This window comes from Salvelinus alpinus, chromosome 21 (assembly GCF_045679555.1).
Source record: "Salvelinus alpinus chromosome 21, SLU_Salpinus.1, whole genome shotgun sequence".
In the NCBI taxonomy this organism is placed as follows: Eukaryota; Metazoa; Chordata; class Actinopteri; order Salmoniformes; family Salmonidae; genus Salvelinus; species Salvelinus alpinus.
The window spans coordinates 36,210,761-36,234,052 of NC_092106.1; the positions used below are offsets into that span (position 1 = coordinate 36,210,761).

At 42.7% G+C, this 23,292-nt stretch overlaps 1 protein-coding gene across 1 annotated transcript; it reads right to left on the reverse strand.

Annotated features, from left to right (window-relative positions):
- Positions 1-2,842: 2,842 nt before the first annotated feature.
- On the reverse strand, positions 2,843-22,275 carry LOC139548287 (scaffold protein ILK). Its single transcript, XM_071357874.1, has 13 exons — positions 22,144-22,275; positions 20,350-20,637; positions 7,646-7,811; positions 7,076-7,171; positions 6,873-6,969; positions 6,671-6,754; positions 6,326-6,411; positions 6,040-6,149; positions 5,732-5,859; positions 5,398-5,519; positions 5,162-5,261; positions 4,879-5,009; positions 2,843-4,744 (listed from the first exon to the last, which is right to left on the reverse strand). The coding sequence occupies exons 2-13, from the start codon at positions 20,436-20,438 to the stop codon at positions 4,595-4,597; spliced, it is 1,359 nt and encodes a 452-aa protein (XP_071213975.1). The 5' UTR covers positions 20,439-20,637; positions 22,144-22,275; the 3' UTR covers positions 2,843-4,594.
- Between the last annotated feature and the right edge of the window lie 1,017 nt (positions 22,276-23,292).

The following is a 23,292-nucleotide window of genomic DNA, read 5'->3' on the forward strand; positions in this document are numbered from 1 at the left end:
TACAGGGAGGAGGTGAGGGCTCTCAGAGTGTGGTGTCAGGAAAATAACCTCTCACACAACGTCAACCAAACAAAGGAGATGATCGTGGACTTCAGGAAACAGCAGAGGGAGCACCCTATCCACATCGACAGGATAGTAGTGGAGAAGGTGGAAAGTTTTAGGTTCCTCAGCGTACACATCACGGACAAAATGAAATGGTCCACCCACACAGACAGTGTGGTGAAAGCGCAACAGCACCTCTTCAACCTAAGGAGGCTGAAGAAATTTGGCTTGTCACCTAAAACCCTCACAAACGTTTATAGATGCACAATTGAGAGCATCCTGTCGGGCTGTATCACTGCCTGGTATGACAACTGCACCGCCCACAACTGCAGGGCTCTCCAGAGGGTGGTGCGGTCTTCAACGGGGGCAAACTACCTGCCCTGCAGGACACCTACAGCACCCGATGTCACAGGAAGGCCAAAAAGATCAAGGACAACAACCACCCGAGCCAATGCCTGTTCACCGCGCTACCATCCAGAAGGCGAGGTCAGTACAGGTGCATCAAAGCTGGGACCGAGAGACTGAAAAACATCTATATCAAGGCCATTAGACTTTTGAACAGCCATCACCAGCACAGAGAGGCTGCTGCCTACATACAGACTTGAACTCATTGGCCACTTTAATAAATGGAACACTAGCCACTTAAATAATGCCACTTTAATGTTTACATATGTTGCATTACTCATCTCATATGTACACTACCGTTCAAAAGTTTGGGGTCACCTAGAAATGTCCTTGTTTTTGAAAGAAAAGCTAATTTCTTGTCCATTAAAATAACAACATTTATCAGAAATACAGTGTAGACGTTATTGTTGTAAATGACTATTGTAGCTGGAAACGGCAGATTTTTTATGGAATATTTACATAGGCCCATTATCAGCAACCATCACTCCTGTGTTCCAATGGCACATTGTGTTAGCTAATCCAAGTTTATCATTTTAGAAAGGCTAATTGATCATTAGAAAACCCTTTTGCAATTATGTTAGCACAGGTGAAAACTGTTGTTCTGATTAAAGAAGCAATAAAACTGGCCTTCTTTAAACTAGATGAGTATCTGGAGCATCAGCATTTGTGAGTTTGGTTACAGGCTCAAAATGGCCAGAAACAAAGAACTTTCTTCTGAAACTCGTCAGTCTATTCTTGTTCCTAGAAATGAAGGCCTTTCCATGCACGAGAAATTGCTAAGAAACGGAAGATCTCGTACAACGCTGGGTACTACTACCTTCACAGAACAGTGCAAACTGGCACTAACCAGAATAGAAAGAGTGGGATGCCCCGGTGCACAACTGAGCAAGAGGACAGGGTCATTAGAGTTTCTAGTTTGAGAAACAGACGCCTCACAAGTCCTCAACTGGCAGCTTCAATAAATAATACCCGCAAAACACCAGTCTCAACATCAACAGTGAAGATGTGACTCCAGGATGCTGGCCTTCTAGGCAGAGTTGCAAAGAAAAAGCCATATCTCAGACTGGACAATAAAAATAAAAGTTTAAGGTGGACAAAAGAACACAGACACGGGACAGAGGAACTCTGCCTAGAAAGCCAGCATCCTGGAGTCGCCTCTTCACTGTTGACGTTGAGATTGGTGTTTTGCGGATATATATATATTTTTTAGCAGATATATATTTTTTAAAGGAAGTCCGGGTTTAAAATTACTCTTGAAAGTTGTAATCGTAAAATGCACAAGGTACAATTCAGAAATTGTGTAGTGCATCATCAGTTCCTCTTGTCATGTTAATCATTGCATACCTTAGAGAGCTATCTATAACTTCTCAGAAATGTCCAGAAACTAGCCTATGTTTTCCCCCAATGCTGGAAGGGGGGGGCCCCCCAAGTGAAAAGGTTTGGAACCCCTGATATACACTGAACAAAAATATAAACGCAACATGTAAAGTGTTGGCCCCATGTTTCATGAGCTGAAATAAAAGATCCCAGAAACTTTCCATACGCACAAAAAGCTTATTTCTCTCAAAATGTATGCACAAATTTGTTTACATCCCTGTTAGTGAGCATTTCTCCTTTGCCAAAATAATCCATCCACCTGACAGATGTGGCATATGAAGAACCTTGTGCTGGGGACAGTAAAAAGCCAATCCAAAATGTGCAGTTTTGCCACTAAACGCAATGCCACAGATGTCTCAAGTTTTGAGGGAGCGTGCAATTGGCATGCAGACTGCAGGAATGTCCACCACAGCTGTTGCCAGAGAATTTTAAGTTCATTTCTCTACCATAAGATGCTTCCAATGTCGTTTTAGAGAATTTGGCAGTACGTCCAACCGGCCTCACAACCACACCAGCCCAGGACCTGCATATCCAGCTTCTTCACTTGCAGTATCATCTGAGACCAGCCACCCCGAAAGCTGATGAAACTGAGGAATATATTTCTGTCTGTAATAATGCCCTTTTGTGGGGAAAAACTCATGATTGGCTGGGCCTGACTCCCCAGTGGGTGGGCCTATGCCCTCCCATGGCTGCGCCCCTGTCCAGTCATATGAAATAAATTCATTAGGCTCTAAGTTCACAGATTTCCTTATGTTAACTCAGTAAAATCGTTGCACTTATATTTTTGTTCAGTATAGTAGACATAATTTTATAAAGTCAGATAATTGAGGACAAGCATTTCGCTACACCCACAATAACATCTGCTAAATGTGTATGTGACCAATAAAATTTGATTTGACAGAAAACTTTGTAGTAAATGCTGGTAATTCTGTCATAGATACTTTCCTGTCTGTGCCTACCTGCATGAATTAACCTCCACTATCATGCACTAGCCTGAGAAATACACCAAAACAAGATCTTTCGGACTAGACGCCAAATTTTTTTTATTAATATACTTATAAATTACATACATTTGTATAAGACATGCTTGGTTTTGGCTTTTACCCCAGTGATTCAGCAGAAATAAGCAAGCTGGTGGAGGCACAGAAAGAACGCATGTTCAAAAACAATATAACATTGGCCAATAAAGACGGATCTAACTCATCAGGGAGTTAAGTCAAAAAGCAAGCGGAAACAAAGTAACAGATAGCAGAATGTTAATGTTATCCCCTTATTGTCCATTTCATCTTCACTCGCCTGTGAAAAGTTGAGAATTGCCTCAGGCATAAACATAGCCACAGAATTCAACGAAGATGAGTTGAAGAAAACAAATCCCAATGATCTGAGGGCAGAAAATACTGTGGATGAAATATAACAATCTCTCTATGTAAGCATGTCTGATGCAGTGCACAGAGGTGTTTCCCAGTCGAAAAAGTTTGTGCATATATTGACAAAATGTTGTCACTTTTGTTTGTTTTGGTGTTCAGCAGCATTCGACAGGTGTTTTTTCACCTGTTACAGCACACTTCTTTTCCTTGAGGCAAGCTGAAGTTTGGTAACCAAAGACCACGCCCTTTCATCAGTGATTGGTCAACAGGAATTCTTCAATTACATGTTGTCATTCTATGAGACAAGTTCACACACATTTAGTTAACTTGAGAAATACTGCAACATACAGCTTAGACGTAAAATTGTGCAACTAAGACCTCAGCAAAAAGGTCAACATTGATTATAGATTCCTTGATTTATGTTAGATTAATTCAGGCAATTTTGAGGAAGTATTATGGCTGTGTTGTTGTACGGCTTCTGAAGCGGGCTAAAGTAATATTGACGCTTCTTTCTCGTTTTTCAAGCAAATGTCTTAATGAAGTATTGCAAGGCAGACATTCCCGTCGCCTAACCAAGTTATGCTATGATTAAACCGAACCTAGTATGCAGATGCCTTATAAAGTCAGATACTATACTTCTGACTTCCCACTCAGAGGGTAGTTCTCTCTTTCAACATCCATTGGAATCAAAGATGAACAATTAACACAAAGTAGCGCACGTGTAAAAAGTGGTTCCGCTCATTCCCCTGCACTTCCTGAAGAATACTGGACATTGAAATGCTTTGTTGGATAAATAGTCTAACAGCAGGAGCAGTCCTATAACCGTGTTTGCATACATACTACTTGCACTTGAAACAATAGAGGAGGAAACAAGCCATATAGTACACACTCAGTTCCACAAGACAAGCTCCAGGATAATACAGCAACGTATTGTTTTCGTAAGAGCTTTCATTATCAGGAATAAATGGTTGCAAGTCACTTTACAGTGTCTGACCCCTAGTTAGTGAGACCTCCTCCAAAGGTAAAGAAAGGAAGCAGTGCGAAAGACAGATTGTCATCCTGACCTCCACAGGTTATTCAGTCAGAGGCTTGTACTCAGTCCACATGATTAGATCACAACGGTCGGAAGTGTCCATTTTTAGCTCCAGCATGGACGCGATAAGACAGTGACGTAGATGAAAGTACTGATAAAAACTTGTCTTGATAAGTCAAGTAAAAATCATAATCAAGAATAGAATAAGTGACTGTGGCCGTTTTCAGAGGGTTAAGTTAGTGACATTGAGGGCAGCGGTAAGTAGTGAGAGTAGGTCTAAGGCAACACTGGTCAGCACCACATCTCTGGATGATATCTGGGGCAAGATATCAGGGGTTTTGCTCTGCTCAAGGCAGAGCAAAAAAGCAGTTCACTTGTCCTGCATTTTCTCCAGGATGGGTACGATCATGTCAAATTTAGGCCTCTTGGCTGGATCTTCGTTCATACAGATCTTCATGAGCTTGCAGATGTGGGGTGAGATGCCCGGAGGAATTGTGGGTCGTAGGCCTTCCAGGGCCACCTGAGGGCAGAACAGAGATAGAGCCATGTCAGAGACACTGGGAAGGACAAGACTAAACTGAGACATGCGTTTTGAGATTCCTATGTTGTAACGAATCCTATAACTTCTAGCACCCTGAGCTCCAGCGGTCTCACCTTCATGCCGATCTCCATGTTGGAGAGGTCAGCGAAGGGCACCTCCCTGGTCACCAGCTCCCACAGCAGCACAGCGAAACTCCACATGTCTGCCGACCGCCGGTTGATCTCCTCAGGCTTCTTCTGCAGGGCTGCATGGGCACAGGACAGAGAGAGAAAGAGGATCACACACACGTTCATAGCTGAAGGAGATGTATACCTCATAGTTACAAAAAGCAAATATTTACATTCTCAAAGGTGAAAAGCGGTAAGCAGAGAAAAAGTTGCTGAGTGTGTAATGTACCTTCAGGGGCTACCCATGCTGGGGAGTACATCCTGCCTGGACACTGGAAGGAGAACTTGACGTCTGACATGCTGATCCTGGCTGTCATGTCCTCGTCGATCTGTCAAGGAATATCAGGGCATTATACAGTGGGTTTCGAACAAAGTCAGTCATCCACCAAGGCATAAGAAGCATGAGTGAAACACATGACAACTACATCACTGTAGTGAATATGTAGTGTTAATGTGAGCTCTCACCATGATGCTCTTGCTGTTGAGAGAGTGTCGAGAGATCATGGGCTCGAGCGTGTGGAGGAAGGCCATCCCACAGGCAATGTCCAAAGCAAACTTCACCGCCTGTGTCTGGTCAACCACAAAGTCTGACAGAAGACAACAGAGCCATGTCAGTCATTTTCACACATAAGCAACAGCTGTAAAATTGTACTCCTTCTCTAGTAACTAGTACAGTAATATGAATTGCTCTCTTTTCCAATACTTAAGCCTGCACTTCAAACAGACGTCCAGGAACATTCTATGAATCAATGACCTTAGTGGAAGTCTTTAGTGCAGAGCAGGTTAATGTGGTACTCACTGGTGCCCTCGTGAAGCACGTTGTAGAGGGAGCCATAGGGCATCCAGTGTGTGATGATGATGGGGTGAGGGGCGGGAGGAGACTGACACGCTCCCAACATGGGCAGCACATTGGGGTGGGAGAATATCCTGGGATGGGCCCGAGGAAGAGGGACAGGGGGGAGGAGACAGACAAATATGCATATAGGATGGGACATATGAGGGACAATCCAGTAAATAAAAAAGGTACAAGAGGAAGACAGACATGATATCCACACAACAGGAGAAAATACACCTACAATGAACAATAAGCTGGTAAACAGTTATTACCGGAGTTTGGGATACTCCTCATTGAAGTCTCTGCTTTTTCTGGTGGACCAGTCACGAACCTTCAACACTTTCACCACAACCTCATTCCCCTGCCAGCGGCCTTGCCACAACTAAAGAAGAAAGAAGCATTGAGACAAAGTTCCAGCATAACCTCCACAATATGACAATATACAGTATAACTACGCAAAACAAAACATATGCTGTGTGAGATTGATCACTTTGTAACATGCGTTACTGTGGACATCAGTAACAGATGAAACAGCAGTCATGTAGAACAGCTTCATACCTCTCCAGACTGGTTCTCATTGATCTTAGCCAGGAGGGAGAGCTGTTTGAAGTCAATGCCCGCTGCTTTGTTCAACGTGCCGTTACCTGTAGGCATTGACACACAGAGGACAGAGTTGAAGAGCATAGCTAAGGCCCGAGGTCTGGCAAAAATACCTACTATTTCTGCACAATTTAGCACACTGAAAGGCAGTGGAAATGTCATCAGGCACATTGGGGACCTCAGTGGGACATTTACTGGATGTTCATTCCTACAAACTGTGCCTGATATTCACTTCTTTTTTTCTCAGAGTGTAGTAATGAAAAGCAGGCAGCTAGTAAATGGCTTTGTGGCTGTGGGACTTACGGGGTCGAGTTCTGGTGGTGCCTTTCCAGAACGTGTCCTTGAAGGGGACCTTGGTCAAACTCTGGCCCAATTTCTCTGCTTTCTCTGAGAGGGGGGTGAACACAAAGCACGCATTGATTAGGTAACAGGGTTAACACACAGATAATAAATCACCTTTTTCTTGCCAACACTGGATGGTGCAGAGTAATGGGATGTTGAATACCTTGGAGGGCTTCACGCAGGTGAGGTTTGGCTTTGTCCAGAGGAGTTTCTCCATACTTATTACAGATGTTCACCTGAGCTCCGTTAGTCACCAGGTCCTGAGGAAGACAGACATCAATGTAACTCCAGTGGTACATAACAAGCTGTTGTTCACACAGAAAACAGAGACAGTAGCCAGAGTAGGCCACCAGGGGGCATACTGACCTCAGCCACTAACTCCTGTCCCCAGAAGCAGGCGTAATGCAATGGTGTGTTGCCGTGCTCATTGGCAGTGTTGGTGTCCGCTTTGCACTGGATCAGCTAGGAGACAGAACCACAAGATTAGATACAACAAAAAACTGTCCAGATCCTGTTTGGATTAATTACAGTGGCACTAGTAATCCACCTATGGCATGCCTGGAAAAGGATATCTCCTGCCTGCTCACACATTCCAGAGGTATCGTGACATGTCTAATATTAAACCAAATCATAACCATGGTTATGCAGCGCTACCAAACCAGAAACTGCGACTGTCAGCACTGCGACTGATGTCAGTCAGCACTGCAACAAGAGCAGACAAGTCTTAAACATGCAGTGAGTTGGGGTGTTGGGCAGCCATCAACTCTGGTTTCTTAAGTTCCTTCCTGGGCTTTTATAGCTGAAGCTATATCAACCTAAACAGAAGCTATTTCAACCCAATGATATAATTGACCTCAAGTGTTCGTATATATGTGTGTGTGTGTAGTGAGTGCAGTGTGTAAGTAGTTTTTGTGCAGTGTGTCCACTCAGCCCCACCTTGCCCACGATGTCTCTGTGGCCGTGGCTGGAGGCCAGGTGCAGGGGTGTGTCATCTCCTCTGTTCATGACGTTGATGCGAGCCCCTCTCATGATGAGCATGTCCACCACGCTGGAGCGTCCTTCCCTGCATGCCCAGTGGAGAGGACTGAAGCCATGGTCATCACTGAGGACAGAATAACATCACACCACGGACTGTTTACTATTAGCAATGAGGAAACTACTAGCCCCTGGTCATTTAGCAATGACCAGAGGGTAATTATGAGACCACATAACCCTGTCATATAACAGCAGTATAGAACTGAAAGCACCTAGCAGGACTCTGAGTAATGGTGTAGGCCTATCTGGATTCTCAGTACTAAAGGACATGAGATACTGCTACTTACAGCATCACCCTGTTAGTAAATGAGAGGTAGGCAAAAACTCCCTGTGCCTGCTTGGCCTAATGGCTTCTAGAAACATGAAGTGTCTTTAAGTAAGCATATCTAGTTAAAACAGCAGAGTTAGGCAGTAGGCAGGGGAATGCAGTGCAGCGATGCACAGCTGTGAGCAAAGAACAGAGAAATGGTGAAAACAGATGATCATGACTGATACTGAAATTCTGTCAACGTCCAGCCAGGAAACAGGAACTAAATGTGAACTCAGCCTGCCCTGCAGCCAGCCACAGAGGGGATGTGCTGCTGGCAGTGGCAACCCGTCCCACTCTGCCTTAGTCACAGTGACAGAAACACATGTTAGAACAGTGGCCTGACTGGCCTCAGTGACAGGACAGGAGTGACACCTCATGACAGCGTCCCCGCGATGACCTTAACAACCATAACAGTGACAATGACAGTCAAACAGACAGGCAAGAGAGCATGGTTAGTGGGTTCAGTTCGATTGAACGTTTGGTACGTTGCATAATGCTTTGTACTGAACACGTTTCTCCAAAACCTTCTTCACAGGAACTGTTTAACTGAAAATGTCACATTTCTTTTCATACTGAACCCAGCCCAGGCAGAGAATGTGTGCAGGAAAAGGAAAGCGAAGTAGAAATGTGGACAGACAGAGCTGGCCGGCGTATAGTAGAGAGGCAGTGGGGACAGTACGAGAGCTGGCCGGCGTGGTAGGCCTGATCACCAACAACGACAAGACAGTCTATAGGGAGGTCAGAGACCTGGCCATGTGATGCCAGGACAACAGCCTCTCCCTCAACGTGATCAAGACAAAGATGATGATTGTGGACTACAGGAAAGAGAGGACCGAGCACGCCTCCATTCTCATCGACGGGGCTGCAGTGGAGCAGGTTGAGAGCTTCAAGTTCCTTGGTGTCCACATCAACAAACGAACATGGTCCAAGCACACCAAGACAGTTGTGAAGAGGGCACAACAATGCCTATTCCACCTCAGGAGACTGAAAAGATTTGGCATGGGTCCTCAGATCCTCAAAAGGTTCTACAGCTGCACCATCCTGACTGGTTGCATCACTGCCTGGTATGGCAACTGCTCGGCCTCCGACCGCAAGGCACTACAGAATGTAGTGCGAATAGCCTGGTACATCACTGGGGCCAAGCTTCCTGCCATCCAGGACCTTTAATACCAGGCGGTGTCAGAGGAAGGCTCTAAAATGTGTCAAAGACTCCAACCACCCTAGTCAAAGACTGTTCTCTCTGATACCGCACAGCAAGCAGCACCGGAGCGCCAAGTCTAGGTCCATGAGGCTTCTAAACAGCTTCTACCCCCAAACCATAAGACTCCTGACCATCTAATCAAAATGGCTACCCAGACTATTTGCTTCGTAATAGGAGGAGCTATTTTCACTTTGGGGAAAAATCGTGCCCAAATTAAACGGCCTCGTACTCTGTTCTAGATCATACAATATGCATATTATTATTACTATTAGATAGAAAACACTCTGAAGTTTCTAAAACTGTTTGAATAATATATGTGAGTAAAACAGAACTAATTTGGCAGCAAACTTCCAAACAGGAAGTGAAAATTCTGAAAATGGGGCTCTGTCAGGGCCTGCCTATTCAATTGCCTTATATTTATGGATCTGTATGCACTTCATACGCCTTCCACTAGATGTCAACAGGCAGTAGAATGTTGAATGGGGTGTCTAGCTTGATGTGAGACCGAATGAGAGCTTTTGGAGTGACAGGTCCGCTCTATTGGCAGTATTCAACTGCGCACCAGGGAACCTCACATTGTCTTCTGAAATGCGTTAGGTATACACGACGAAATGCTCCGGCTCGGATTTTATTGGATACATATGAGAAAAACATCATAAAGTTGGATTTTCAACCGAGTTTGACCAGTTTATTCGACGTTTATTGGGACTTTTGGAATTTTTCGTTCTATGCGCCAAGAGTTCTTGGACATGTGCCCTCCACATGGCTAGCCAAAGTTGCTAATTTGACAGAAGAAATGGACATTCTAAAACAAAACAACGATTTATTCTGGAACTAGGACTCCTTGCAAACATTCTGATGGAAGATCATCAAAAGTAAGAGAATATTTATGATGTTATTTCGTATTTTTGTGGTTTGTGTTGGCTCCAACAAGGCGGAGAATTGTTGGGCGCTGTCTCACAATATTGCATGCTGTACGTTGTACTAAAGTTTTTTTTTTTTAAATCTAACACAGCGGTTGCATTAAGAACCAGTGTATCTTTCAGTTGCTGTACAACATGTATTTTTTAGTAAAGTTTATGATGAGTTTTTTGGTTAGATTACGTGACTGTCCAAAATATCTCCGGACAATTTGGTGCATTATGGCTACGTATTCACAATATAAACCACGATTTGTACCTCTAAATATGCACATTTTCGAACAAAACATAAATGTATTGTATAACATGATGTTATAAGACTGTCATCTGATGAAGTTGTTCAAAGGTTAGTGATACATTTTATCTCTATTTTGGTTTTGGGTTTTGTGAAAGCTATGTTGGCGGTGAATAAATGGCGTTGTGTGTTTGGCTATTGTGGTGAGCTAACATAAATATATGTTGTGTTTTCGCTGTAAAACATTTTTTTTAAATCGGAAATGATGGATGGATTCACAAGATGTTTATCTTTCATTTGCTGTATTGGACTTGTGATTTCATGAAATTATATTATATGATATCCCTGTGGCGCTAGGCTAGGCTATGCTAGTCAGCTTTTTTGATGAGGAGGATCCCGGATCCGGGAGGGTGACTCGTTAGAGGTTAAGGGCTCGTAAGTAAGCATTTCACTGTACGGTTGTATTCAGCGCACGTGACGACTAAAATTTGGTATAGTAGTGAGGCAGTGGGGACAGACAGAGCTGGCTGGCGTATAGTAGTGAGGCAGTCACGAAAGGGGGACTAAAACAACAGCAGGACAAGCATTCTCTGCAGGCCTTAAAAGGGTCGGGGAGACTTCCTTCACCAGGGGCACACACACACACACACACGACTCCCCAGCTGCTATGTGTTATGTCATGCTGCATTTCTCGTGCCTCTGCTGCGTTATCCTGTCACTGGCCTTCATCACCTAGGCCCCCCCTCCACAGATTGTTCCCTCACACGCCAAAACTTCTCCACTACCCTCCCTTCTACCACTAGCTCCCTCCCTCTTTCCTTCTCTCGCAGCCCGTCAACAAATGGAGAGGAATTCGACGATGAAATTTTCCATTCTCCACTCATTCCTGAATGTTAGAAGAATTCCATAGGGCTCTGATGTGCTTATGATTTGTGCCGAGATGTATGAAGCTCTGTGTATAAATTAAATCATGCTGCACTTGCTAGAAACACGACAGAGAGAAAAGTGCTGAATGTTTAGATCTGAGGGGGTATTGTGATGAAAACAGCCCCCTTTATGGAGTTCTAACCCTCCACTTCCACAACAACACACACAGGAGACAGTGTTCCAGGGAAAACAGCATCAATGAGGCCCACAGAGTGTGTGTGTTAGGCCACCCCTAACACACCATCCAGAAACCTGGGTGGATGACCTTCTGTAGATGTGCTCAGAACAGATTTAGCCCAATGTACTCATACAGCAGCCCTCTCCAGCAGACAATGATATCAAGTAGGACAGTAATTGTAAATCAATGATCCCAGCAGAGTTCATTCAGGATGAGTCCATACTATGGCTGCACAATATGGGCCCCCCCAAAAAAATCGAATTTCAATTTGTTTTCACCAAATATTGCGATTTGACACACAATATGAAGCAAAACACTTAGGTGAACTGTTGGAATCAAAGAAATATAATGACTTGTATTATGAAGTAAAGTGGAAAGCAGCATCGTTCTAGTTTGGAACAATCGATTGACCGCATTTGACCTAACAGAACAGCATGCACATTTATATTGAATCTAACAGCGGGGAGGAGGAACTGCACTCTGAGTGACAGGGGGTGGCGCTTGGTGTGTGTGGGAAGCAGCCACAAGGAGAAGAAAAACAGAGTAAACAAATGGAGATGCATTTCAAAATATTGCATGCAATATGGATATTGCGCGTCAATATTACAATTTCAATGTGCATTCAATTAATTGTGCAGCCATAGTCCATACAGGCCATTTAAAGCGACCTATCAACCCCTCAGTGGGTCACTAAAGAGAGCAGCGGTGTAGTGGTGCTTGGAGAAATGGGTATACTCAAATTTAGCAAAACATTTCCCAAATGGCCCACCAGGCGAAGATACCCCCCGTGAAAAATGAAATGCGAAACAGTGACATACCCTCTGAATGACCTAAAATGATCAATCACATATTGGTCTTTCACAGTCAGGCCAACCCAAGCTGTAAAAAGAGTGTCAACTGTGCCAGAAATTCACAGGTTTCAGATTCTCTTTTTTTTCAGTCACACTTTTAAATAGAAAAAACATGAATTCTGTTGTCGAAGTCCATAACAATGCTTAAACCACAACAGGAAACCACTTGAGGTCTGTGTAGTTAGTTAATTCCAGTGCTGGGGCACCTAGAACTGTTGTTTGGTTAATAGGGTTTCTCTAGCACATGAGATGGAGGTTGCTAAAGAAATGGCCACTGGATTGATGCAAATAATCAGTGTCTTTCACCAGGTAGGCATAGGCTACTTTGTAGCTAGTTAACATTTAATTGAGAAGGTTTTTGGGAAAGCCTTCCCCTCCACCAGAAGACTGTTAGGCCCATCATTAGCATTGCTATATTTTTACTGTTCCTTAATTGTTTGAAACCTGGACGTTTCACTTCATATTATGAGACATGTCTTAACTTGCTTCAAAGTACCCTATTGCCCAAATCTCACCATAGAAACATGGAGGCAATAATTTGATAAAGGCTTCCTCATATGCATTCTCTTGGTTTTCTAGAAGCCAAAGCCATTATTCCTAGTCATATTAGCAACCCATGATAGTTGTTCCATCATAAGAGCTCTCTACATTTCTAACAGATATTTCCATCTCTGTCCATGAAACCGCTCACATAAACAGAGCGCATTTTAGAATGGTGTTTGCCCACAAATTGCATTTTGGAACTTTCACACGTATACCGGTGGCGGATTGTGCCGTTTAAGTTGAGGGAGGACGATTCTTTTTTTTTCTTTTTCTTCATGAGCATGGCCTTATTTCTATTACAGCATATTGGATGACTGTCATTCATATTCCATTCACCCAGTTCAATTTGACAGCAGTAGGTTTAGGCTACTACATGATACTCTAATTTTCCATATTCCCATCATGAGGTAGCTACAACCTAATGAATGAAAGTTTACAACGTAGGTGCACAGGTCGAGAAGATTGAGGTGACACATGGACAGACAGTGACACATTCAATAACGCCTCACACATTCTTGCCTGTATCTAGCTGCTCTAGGGTGTAATCATTAGTCCAACAGCTGCAACGAGAGTTTCTATTGGACAAATTCAGGTATGTTTAACCCCATTTCATTCACTTCCATTAAAAAAATACAACAGAATCGGCAGAATGAATACACCCTTGATCACACGTAAACACAGTTCCCTTTCATAGCAGCCACGTTTTATTCCTTCTTGCATCTATGTGCTCTCCTCTTAAGACCTTTTCCCTTCGTTTGTGGACTTGAAATGCACAACCCATCAGGTGTGTTACCAGGCCAAAAGAAAACAACTTTCCAAGCCAAACCATATCCTAACTGCTACACACAACTTACAGCGTTGACACCATATTACCTAAGATCAACATAGCTAATAGAACTAACGTGTTAGTTCACCTGCTACAAGCACACAGTAATGTTAGAGTACAGTCAGTAAGCGTTTAGCACTTACACCAACGGTAATAAATTAGTAAAACCAAAAACGTACCATGATTTGGAAGAGTTCCAGTGTTGTGTTGGATAGTCATAGCCAGCTAGCTAACATAGCATCCCTCTGTTTGAGTAGGCTAAACTAGCTGGCTGCATTTGCTAGCTAAGTAAGTGAAACTGGGAAAAAAATACGAAATCTCTTGCTTCTTCATTTTGGAAGAAATTCATTTTTTTAAAACTGTTCAACTATTGTATTGATCTCTCAGAGTCAACTACTCACCACATTTGATGAACTGCAGTTCTAGCTAGCTGTAGCTTATGCTTTCAGTACTAGGTTCATTCTCAGATCCTTTGATTGGGTGGACAACATGTCAGTTCATGCTGCAAGAGCTCTGAAGGGTTGGAGGACATCCTCCAGAAGTTGTCATAATTTCAGTGTAAGTCAATGGAAGGGGGTGAAAACCATGAACCTCCTAGGTTTTGTATTGAAGTCAATGTACCCAGAGGAGGATGGAAGCTAGCTGTCCTCCGGCTACACCATGGTGCTACCCTACAGTGCTGTTGAAGGTCTACAGTAGCCTCATTGCAAAACAGTGTGTTTTATCTATTATTTGGTGATGTGAATATATTTAGTAGTTATCTAAATAGGATAACTTTTGAAATTCTATAAATAAAAAAAATTCACCCTTCCTCCTTTGAGGAGCATCTACTGGCGTAGACCTACCGCCGTGTGCCCATTGCTATGCCTAAAATGTTAACCATGAACATTTTAAGCTAAACATTCTGATTTGTTCCATCAGTCTTAATTGATACGATGTGTGGGGATTAAGTAGTGAGTATACTCAATGCCAATTGAAGAATATGTGGGTTTACAGCGTATACCCTCCACTACACCACTGCAGGGGAGAATATTTCACAGAAAATAATGCGTGTTTAGTTGTCTGAGTTGAGTGACGAAAAGTAGCTAACAAAAGTTGCTAACTGCTTCCGAGGTGCTTTCTCCTGCCTGTCCCCCCCTCCCAACCCCCTGGGTGGGGTTATTTCAGGAAGTTCCACCTGCCAACAAGGCTCAGATTTTGTAGACTGAAGAGCCCCATCTACACCCTGTCTGTCTCTATGCTGAGCTCACTGAGATCATATGCCCACATCAATAGGCTGATACGGATTTACTCTTTCACACTAGTCTATTTGCACACTGTTAAACGCACAAGAAACAAGCCATCCACACAGCCACAGAAAGGAGAGTCAAGCTACCAATTAAAGAGGTATGACCTTGATTTGAGAAATCTCATACTTGTTTCGTGTCTGACTAGCCTACAGTAGGATTAGTTGCAGCTGGCTCCAGTGGGAGCTGGGAAGGCCCGGAGTATACAGCTGGCTCTACAGTTCACACCCCAGTCCTGGGCCAGCCCCTCTCACACAGATGTAACAATAGGTTGGTGACCCTCCCAGACCACTGTCTGATCTGCCCAGTCAGGGGCTGGGCTAGGCGGGTTAACAATATTTACCAACCTCCCCCGGGGAATTAAATATAAACAGCATTCTCCGTGACCATACACAACCCACCCTCCCTCCCTCACCAAACAAGGAGCCTCTAACTCATTACCATGGTATATCACAGCACTGAATATAGACCTAATGACAGCTTTTCACCCACAGCAGAAATCTACAGAAGTAGTCAGCTAGACTAGAGAAGATATTAAAGCAAGAATCCTTAACATGAATTATACTTATTGAATGTGCTTTGACTATACTACGCTTACAGCCATGGTTCACACTCCTTTGCCACCCAGCAAACTGGCAGAACAGTCCACTACAGACCACAACACAAACACAGTATTTTCAAGAGTGGGGTTGGGCAGAGCCAGGGAGTCACGTTTGTAATGTTCTGGTGTCGGCTTTTTCTATGCTAAGTGGACCAAATACACTGACCGTCTGAAAAACCTGTGTTTACACAGGCAGCTCAATTCTGGTCTTTTGGCAAATTGATCAGCTCTTTTGCCAATAATTGGTCAAAAGATAAGAATTGGGCTGCCTGTGTAAACGTAGCCAATATTATCTTTAAGAGCCTCGATCTTCAGTGTAGGAATTTTCTAAAATGTTTATTTACAGTTTCAGTTAAAATCAGAGATGGGTATAAGAGAAAATAGCCTTATGCTGCATTTAAAAAAAGTGTCACTCATTTGTGTACGTTTGTAATTAGCTGGTCCATCATGAGGAAATGTTGAGGGGAAATGAGTGGCACTATAATACCACTGGGAGAGGAGTACAGGAAACAGAAGAATGATTGAGAGGAAGGTGTTATGGCTCTGCCTGTGCATTCCTTCTGCAAAAACACACAAACCACATTTCCATCCATAGTCAAGTAATTCCGTATAAAAGAAAAAACACAATAGCTGTGATGGAAATAGGAAGTTTCGGTACAATTTTATAAATGGCTACAAAATTTGTTCATTCGACATGGAGGGATCATTGTGTGTCTGTAAATTTCATCATGCAAAAAAAAAAGACACATCAACTAAGTTATATGAAATTGTTTTAAGAAGGTCATACCAAGGATCATTTTACTATTTGATATTGAATTAAGACACCTTGAAGTATATAAAAAAAAAAACGTGAAAAAAATAGTGTTTGCTTTACTGCCATACAAACGCATTGAATAACAGATTCACAACATGGAACAGATTGTCCCCCAACAAAATCTAAAGGAAGTTTGTTCTGAAGTGTCTGTCCTATATCTAAGAGACAGGAAAGATCAGGAAACATTTCCATTATTTATTTTATGTGTATTTAACCCTTTATTTTTGGCACTAAAAGGGCTCCATATATACTTCCATTCATTTTTTCAGCTGCTACCAGGGACCTTCAGACGAGTTGTTTTATTACGCTAATTAGACTTCTGCGGTGGCGTGAACATCGACCTTAGGGGCTTAAGATAACATTTTAGAGGCCCACATCTTGGCAGTGTAGAGAAATCTTGCCATTTTAAAACCAATTTGCAGCAATTCTACAAATGTCTTCATGGAGCAGAGATAATTGTTTGCCTGTTAAAAACAAATTTACTGCAATTTCATGCATTTTGCCATTGCTAAAAAATCCAATACTGCTAAAGTCAGGTGACTGTCTAGCTTCTATTTTAGTAATTGTTAGTTCTCAAAGATTATTCAAAAAAATATAGGTCCATTATCTTTTCTACATACTGTATATGTTTTTAGTCATTTACGTTTGCACAGAAAGCATTTTACCATCCCAGAAATGTATTTTAAAAATATATACATTTTTTATACTGTTTGTACTTAGGCGGCCCGAAAATCCACAAGCGGCCAACTCAAGGATTTCAATGGCAGAAAACTCCTTGCACACACTAAGGCTGCGTTTGCCCAGGCAGCTGAGTTCTGATCTTTTTCCCACTAATTGGTCTTTTGACCAATCAAATCAGATATTTTTCAAAGCTGATCTGATTGGTCAAAAGACCAACTAGTGAAAAAAAGAGATCAGAAATGGACCGCCTGTCTACACGCTGCCTAACACACACGTTTGCGCCCTACGTCCAGCCCATAACAATTCCCTGGCTTACAGATTCTCATTTTTGCCGTGTTATTCCTTGTAAGGGCATTCAGCATTCCACTACGGTCCTTGTCTCGCATTTACATTTGTGCATCCACACAGAGAAACGAGCTCACAATCACCTTCACTAAACCATCAATGAGAAAGTGTGGGATAGGGATATATAGGATATGGTGGGATTCAACAGGGCAGATGTGGGTGTTTGTACAGTCAGCTATAAGACCGATGTAATCACAGTTATTGCAGGGGCTGAAAGGCCCAGTACGGATGTGTTTCTCCCATTGGGAAACTATTCATCAACCTAACCGATAAGTGGGACTTGACAAGCAATCGGCTAATGAAGAAGGGTCACACGTGTTAGGTTAGCCGTGCAAACTCACACAAATACAATAGATCCATGCATGTGTATCCCATAGGCTACTTACAGTGAAGTACACACAACAGTATGAACGCAAAACTAAAATGAAACAATGAATGCTGGTAAAAAAAAATCTATGCATAGTGCTCTGTAATCAACCGTTCGCTGCCTGCACCCGCACGCCCGACTAGCATCACCACCCTGGACGGTTCCGACCTAGAATATGTGGACATCTATAAGTACCTAGGTGTCTGGCTAGACTGCAAACTCTCCTTCCAGACTCATATCAAACATCTCCAATCCAAAATCAAATCTAGAGTCGGCTTTCTATTTCGCAACAAAGCCTCCTTCACTCACGCCGCCAAACTTACCCTAGTAAAACTGACTATCCTACCGATCCTCGACTTCGGCGATGTCATCTACAAAATAGCTTCCAATACTCTACTCAGCAAACTGGATGCAGTTTATCACAGTGCCATCCGTTTTGTTACTAAAGCACCTTATACGACCCACCACTGCGACCTGTATGCCCTAGTCGGCTGGCCCTCACTACATGTTCGTCGTCAGACCCACTGGCTCCAGGTCATCTACAAGGCTATGCTAGGTAAAGTGCCGCCTTATCTCAGTTCACTGGTCACGATGGCTACACCCACCCGTAGCACGCGCTCCAGCAGGTGTATCTCACTGATCATCCCTAAAGCCAAAACCTCATTTGGACGCCTTTCCTTCCAGTTCTCTGCTGCCTGCGACTGGAACGAATTGCAAAAATCTCTGAAGTTGGAGACTTTTATCTCCCTCAACAACTTTAAACATCTGCTATCCGAGCAGCTAACCGATCGCTGCAGCTGTACATAGTCCATCGGTATATAGCCCACCCAATTTACCTACCTCACCCCCCCATACTGCTTTTATTTATTTACTTTTCTGCTCTTTTGCACACCAGTATCTCTACTTGCACATGATCATCTGATGATTTATCACTCGTGTTAATCTGCTAAATTGTAATTATTCGATTTATTGCCTACCTCCTCATGCCTTTTGCACACATTGTATATAGATTCTCTTTTTTTCTACCATGTTATTGACTTGTTTATTGTTTACTCCATGTGTAACTCTGTGTTGTTGTCTGTTCACACTGCTATGCTTTATCTTGGCCAGGTCGCAGTTGCAAATGAGAACTTGTTCTCAACTAGCCTACCTGGTTAAATAAAGGTGAAATAAAAAAATGTCTAAGCAAGGTACTTAACAACAATCAAGCCTCTGCATGAGACTGAGAAAAACAGCTTCAGACAGCATGCCCTGGGGGCAACAATTGTCTCTCTATAGTTCTATCTGAACGCAGAGATACCAGGCCTGAATATAAGACAGATGGGGTAAACATTTTATTTTAATTTAATTTTAAGTCACCTTCCTCCAGAAATGTCTGAGTTCCAGCAGTTGTGACAAGCCCTGCTGAGCTTCCCTTCACCGAGTTGACCGAGGATACAAACAGGAGAGGAGGCCAGGACGCATGATGTAGCCTGCTTTCTACGGCTGTGTTCACACAGGCAGCCCATTGTGATATTTTTTTCCACAATTGGCCTTTTGACCAATCACATCAGATATTTTTCAGAGTTGATCTGACTGGTCAAATGACCAATAGTGGGGGGAAAAGTCTTAATTGGGCTGCCTGTGTAAACGCAGCCTAATGGACCTCCAAATGCAACCATTAGAGCTAGGCTATAGCTTTGCAGTCTACAATAGAGTCAAATGAAAACAGCCACAAACAAGCTAAGGCAGGAAACACCCATTATTTTTATTTTATCTTCTCTCCGTCTTTGCCCAGTAACCTGATATAAATGGCAAGTCAAACTAATTCTCAGGGCAGTGCACATGTGAAAACATTTCCAAGACATTTGCCATCCTTGGCTTCATTTTAAGTTCACATTCCAAGCCAAGTCACATGTCCGGAAAGAAGTGGATTCAAATCTCAGGTCACAATCACAGAGTTGGGGAGTCGGGCTGGCTAGGAGTCCAGCAACAAACAACCCTCACAGTCCGACAACAACAACCACATCAAAAGAAAGACAATGACAGTGCAATTACCCAGCAATGTTACCCATCAGCTTTTGATGTACGAGTAAACCAATACACATCCATGTCCTCTCATTGTACATGGGATGATGTGGTGGGTATCTGTACATTCCTGGAAGTTTTCCCCATTTCAGCTGTGTGGAACTAATTGTATGCACACAACTCAAGGGTCATAACATCACAGGGGATTGGCAAAGAACAGATGTAAAAGTATTCATTGGCAATATCTGAATCCATCAAGCAACTGTATAATTTGTGTATTACGCTATAGAATAATGACTGAGCAGTCCAACATTTGGGTGTGATATCATATTTTAACGTCGAAGAGTGTGTCCAATAGAGACATGGCTTCCTGATGCGGGTCACAAGCTCCTGCCTACATGCATGATTCTGAGACGTGATACTGATAGCAGGTGAATTAACATCCTTGTACGTGCAATTCAACATCTGACACAAAAATGCTTATTTAAAAAAAGGTACTTAAGTTAGACTCACCCCTGATTGAGGTCATTCTCTGTGTTGTCCAACCATAGGCGAACAGCTACTGCGTTGCCTTCCCGGCACTGGGTAAAAATATCATCCATGATGGCTCACTCTGCTTCTTCTGTTAACTTACACTCACACTCTGAGACTTTGATGGGACTGGGATACACAAGGGAGGCAGCCAAAGGAATTCAGGGGTGGCCTGGAGTGCATTCGTCCCTTAGCAAGGAGAGAACAGCTACAGTCAGGGACACCGAAAGGAGACGTTCAGCTACACTGTGGAGTTCCAGTGACACAATCCTGAAAAGACAAACACGAGAAGGATGATGCTCGACGAACGTAACTACAAAGATTCCTCGCTGTTCTTAAATACATTCTAAAACATGAGTGAACACTGTTCCAACTTCCAACCAATGTAATCTATAGACTAAAAACGTTGACAAGGTCACAGCAGGCTTTCAGGGCCCTCATTAGTTTCACAGCACTGCAGCACAAGGATTGTCTAGTTGCAGTGCAACAGGTGACCTCTCAGGCATAGGGCAATCCAGTCAAACTCTGAATCAATTGCATTGATTGTGCAGTACAGCCAAGTTGTTTGTGATTTACCTAACGCAGTGTTCCTCAAACTGAGGGTGCACGTTTTGGTTATTACCCTAACACTACACAGCTGTTTCAAATTATAAAAGTTTGATGATTAGTTAAATCGGAGGTGTACTGTGCTAGGGCAAAAACCAAAACGTGCACCAAGTTTGGGAAACACTGACCTAACGCCTGGTCGTGACTCACACCTTCTGTTCTGGGACAGATGACAAACTCTGCAGTAATCCACTACTCGGAGTTGATTTAAAACCCTGTTTGAACAATTTTCTGAATGCTTCTCAGGACTAGAAGAACACAAACTGCATACACTTTCATTTTGAGTTTAGTGAAGACTGATTTGAAATTCATAGATTAATATATTTGTAAAGCCAAGCAATGGTCATATTAGTGCTATTGGTGGATATTATCGTACATGTATACAGATAAATAGCCCATGAGACCCATGGCATGAGCAGTGGCTGTCAGGGAGCATTCCAAATTACATTTGACTAGCTAATCGCATAAAACTAGCTAATTTATAGTACCTGACAGTTAGCTAGAGCAAATTTTCTTGCTAGGGTTCTTTCCCAAAATATAATTGCTAGTTAGCTATAGCCATATAGGTAGTTAGCCTAGTAGTTAGTGGCGAATGATTTATTTGAGATTAATTAAAATATAACTCGGTGCTGTGTAAATTACTGTGTTCAAGCAAAGTGTATTATTGTGTAAAAAATAATGTACAAAGAGTACAAATACTGTATCTTCCATTGTAGACACTGACAACAGCTACAATCAGGAATCATTGGCCAAAGGCAGCCCAACATGAATGTCATATCTAGCTACTAACGTTATACTAAGTAGCTGGCCCGCTACTCCTACTATATATAGTACGGTACCTGGCTAACGACCTAGTTTGAAAGCTAGCGTTAGTACTTAGTAGCAGTTTTGAATACTGATAATAGGCTACTGAAAACGTCCAAAGTTATACTGTGGCTAGTTACTGCACTATGTACTTAATAACTTTGTTCAACAACCATTTATACTTAGTTACATTATCAAGCCCCGTAAGGAGGGAACCAGTTGGAGACGTTTTTCCTCTTCTTCTTTGACTTCAGACCGGACGCCTGAAGCTAGCAATCTCGATAGCAAACAAACCCAATAAATAATATGATTTCTAAGTGTGAATATAGATCAGCGGGAAAAAAAGGACAACTGAATTTAACTTACCCTATGGATTCAACAGGATATATTATTACACAGAAAGAGTTAGCTAGATTGAGATTGAAGCAGATTGTCTGCGTCCACACCCTCGCCGTCGTTTTACGTGGGAGGAAAAATATTTGCCCTCGTCCACTACCAAATTACCCATACTAGCGCCCTCTAGCGGAAAACACACTTCTTTCCTGTGTGAAGATTCATTTCCGTTCCTCCAGGGCACGTTTTTCTCTCAGGTTTTAATGACACCTTTATTCTAGGCTTAGCTGTATATTTTCATTTCACCGAACCCAACATGACAACAAACATGTCCATTAATAAGTCTCTGCTGGGGGGCTCCAACTGTGGTGAAGACGAGAGATTGAGGAGAGGACAGTGAAAGTACCCTCCAGACTTAATGATGAAAAGCCTTTTTGGCTGTGGCCATGCATCTTGGATGGTGATTCAAAGATTGTAAGGAGTTCTACGCTTTGAGAATAAGTGCTGAGTTATGTAATAAATAACATGTAAATGCAATGTCTCATCATTCTCACTAGGTGGGAGTATAAACCAGCTTTTCTCTACAATGACGAGCAGAAGAGCCAGAGCCCCAAGCTGCCTGCAGCCTGTTTTAAGATTCACTCAAAGAGTTGAAAGAGTAAAGATGACATTTCATTCTGCTTGTCTCCTTCTCTCCAGGGGGTTTAGGGGGCTTCCACTGTGTTACATTAGAAAATCTTATGCCAGAAATCAAAGCTTCAGGCAATCTTAATGAGGATGAGATACAAAGCCACAAGCTCACTCATGAATTTGCACATTGAGATACATTTACACTTTTTCCTCACTTGGTGAAACACACACACACACACCAGACTGACTGCATACATTTCACCCGCTCAAATGCACCCATTCTCTTTGGTTGTAGGACTGACCAGGACAGAACCTCCACACTTGGATGAAAGCCTCTGTATTAAACTGAGCAGAGGATGCATTCTAGTCTCTCCTGATCAAGCACATTGGAAATCAGCACATTGGAAATAAGAATAACCACAGAATCTATTTTGTATTTAGGAAATAAAAGGCCAAATACATTTCTAAAGCAACATGTCAATTTTACATTTTCTTCCTCTGTTCCCATTCCTCAAAGAGGGAACATGTGGGTTAATAGAGAATACAGCACTA

Coding starts and splice junctions, on each gene's coding strand:
- LOC139548287 (XM_071357874.1), bottom strand. CDS start 20,438: ATGGATGATATTTTTACCCAGTGCCGGGAAGGCAACGCAGTAGCTGTT. Junction 6,150..6,325: donor ATGAGAACCAGTCTGGAGAG/GTATGAAGCTGT, acceptor TTTCTTCTTTAG/TTGTGGCAAGGCCGCTGGCA. Junction 5,520..5,731: donor CGTGCTTCACGAGGGCACCA/GTGAGTACCACA, acceptor GTCTTCTGTCAG/ACTTTGTGGTTGACCAGACA.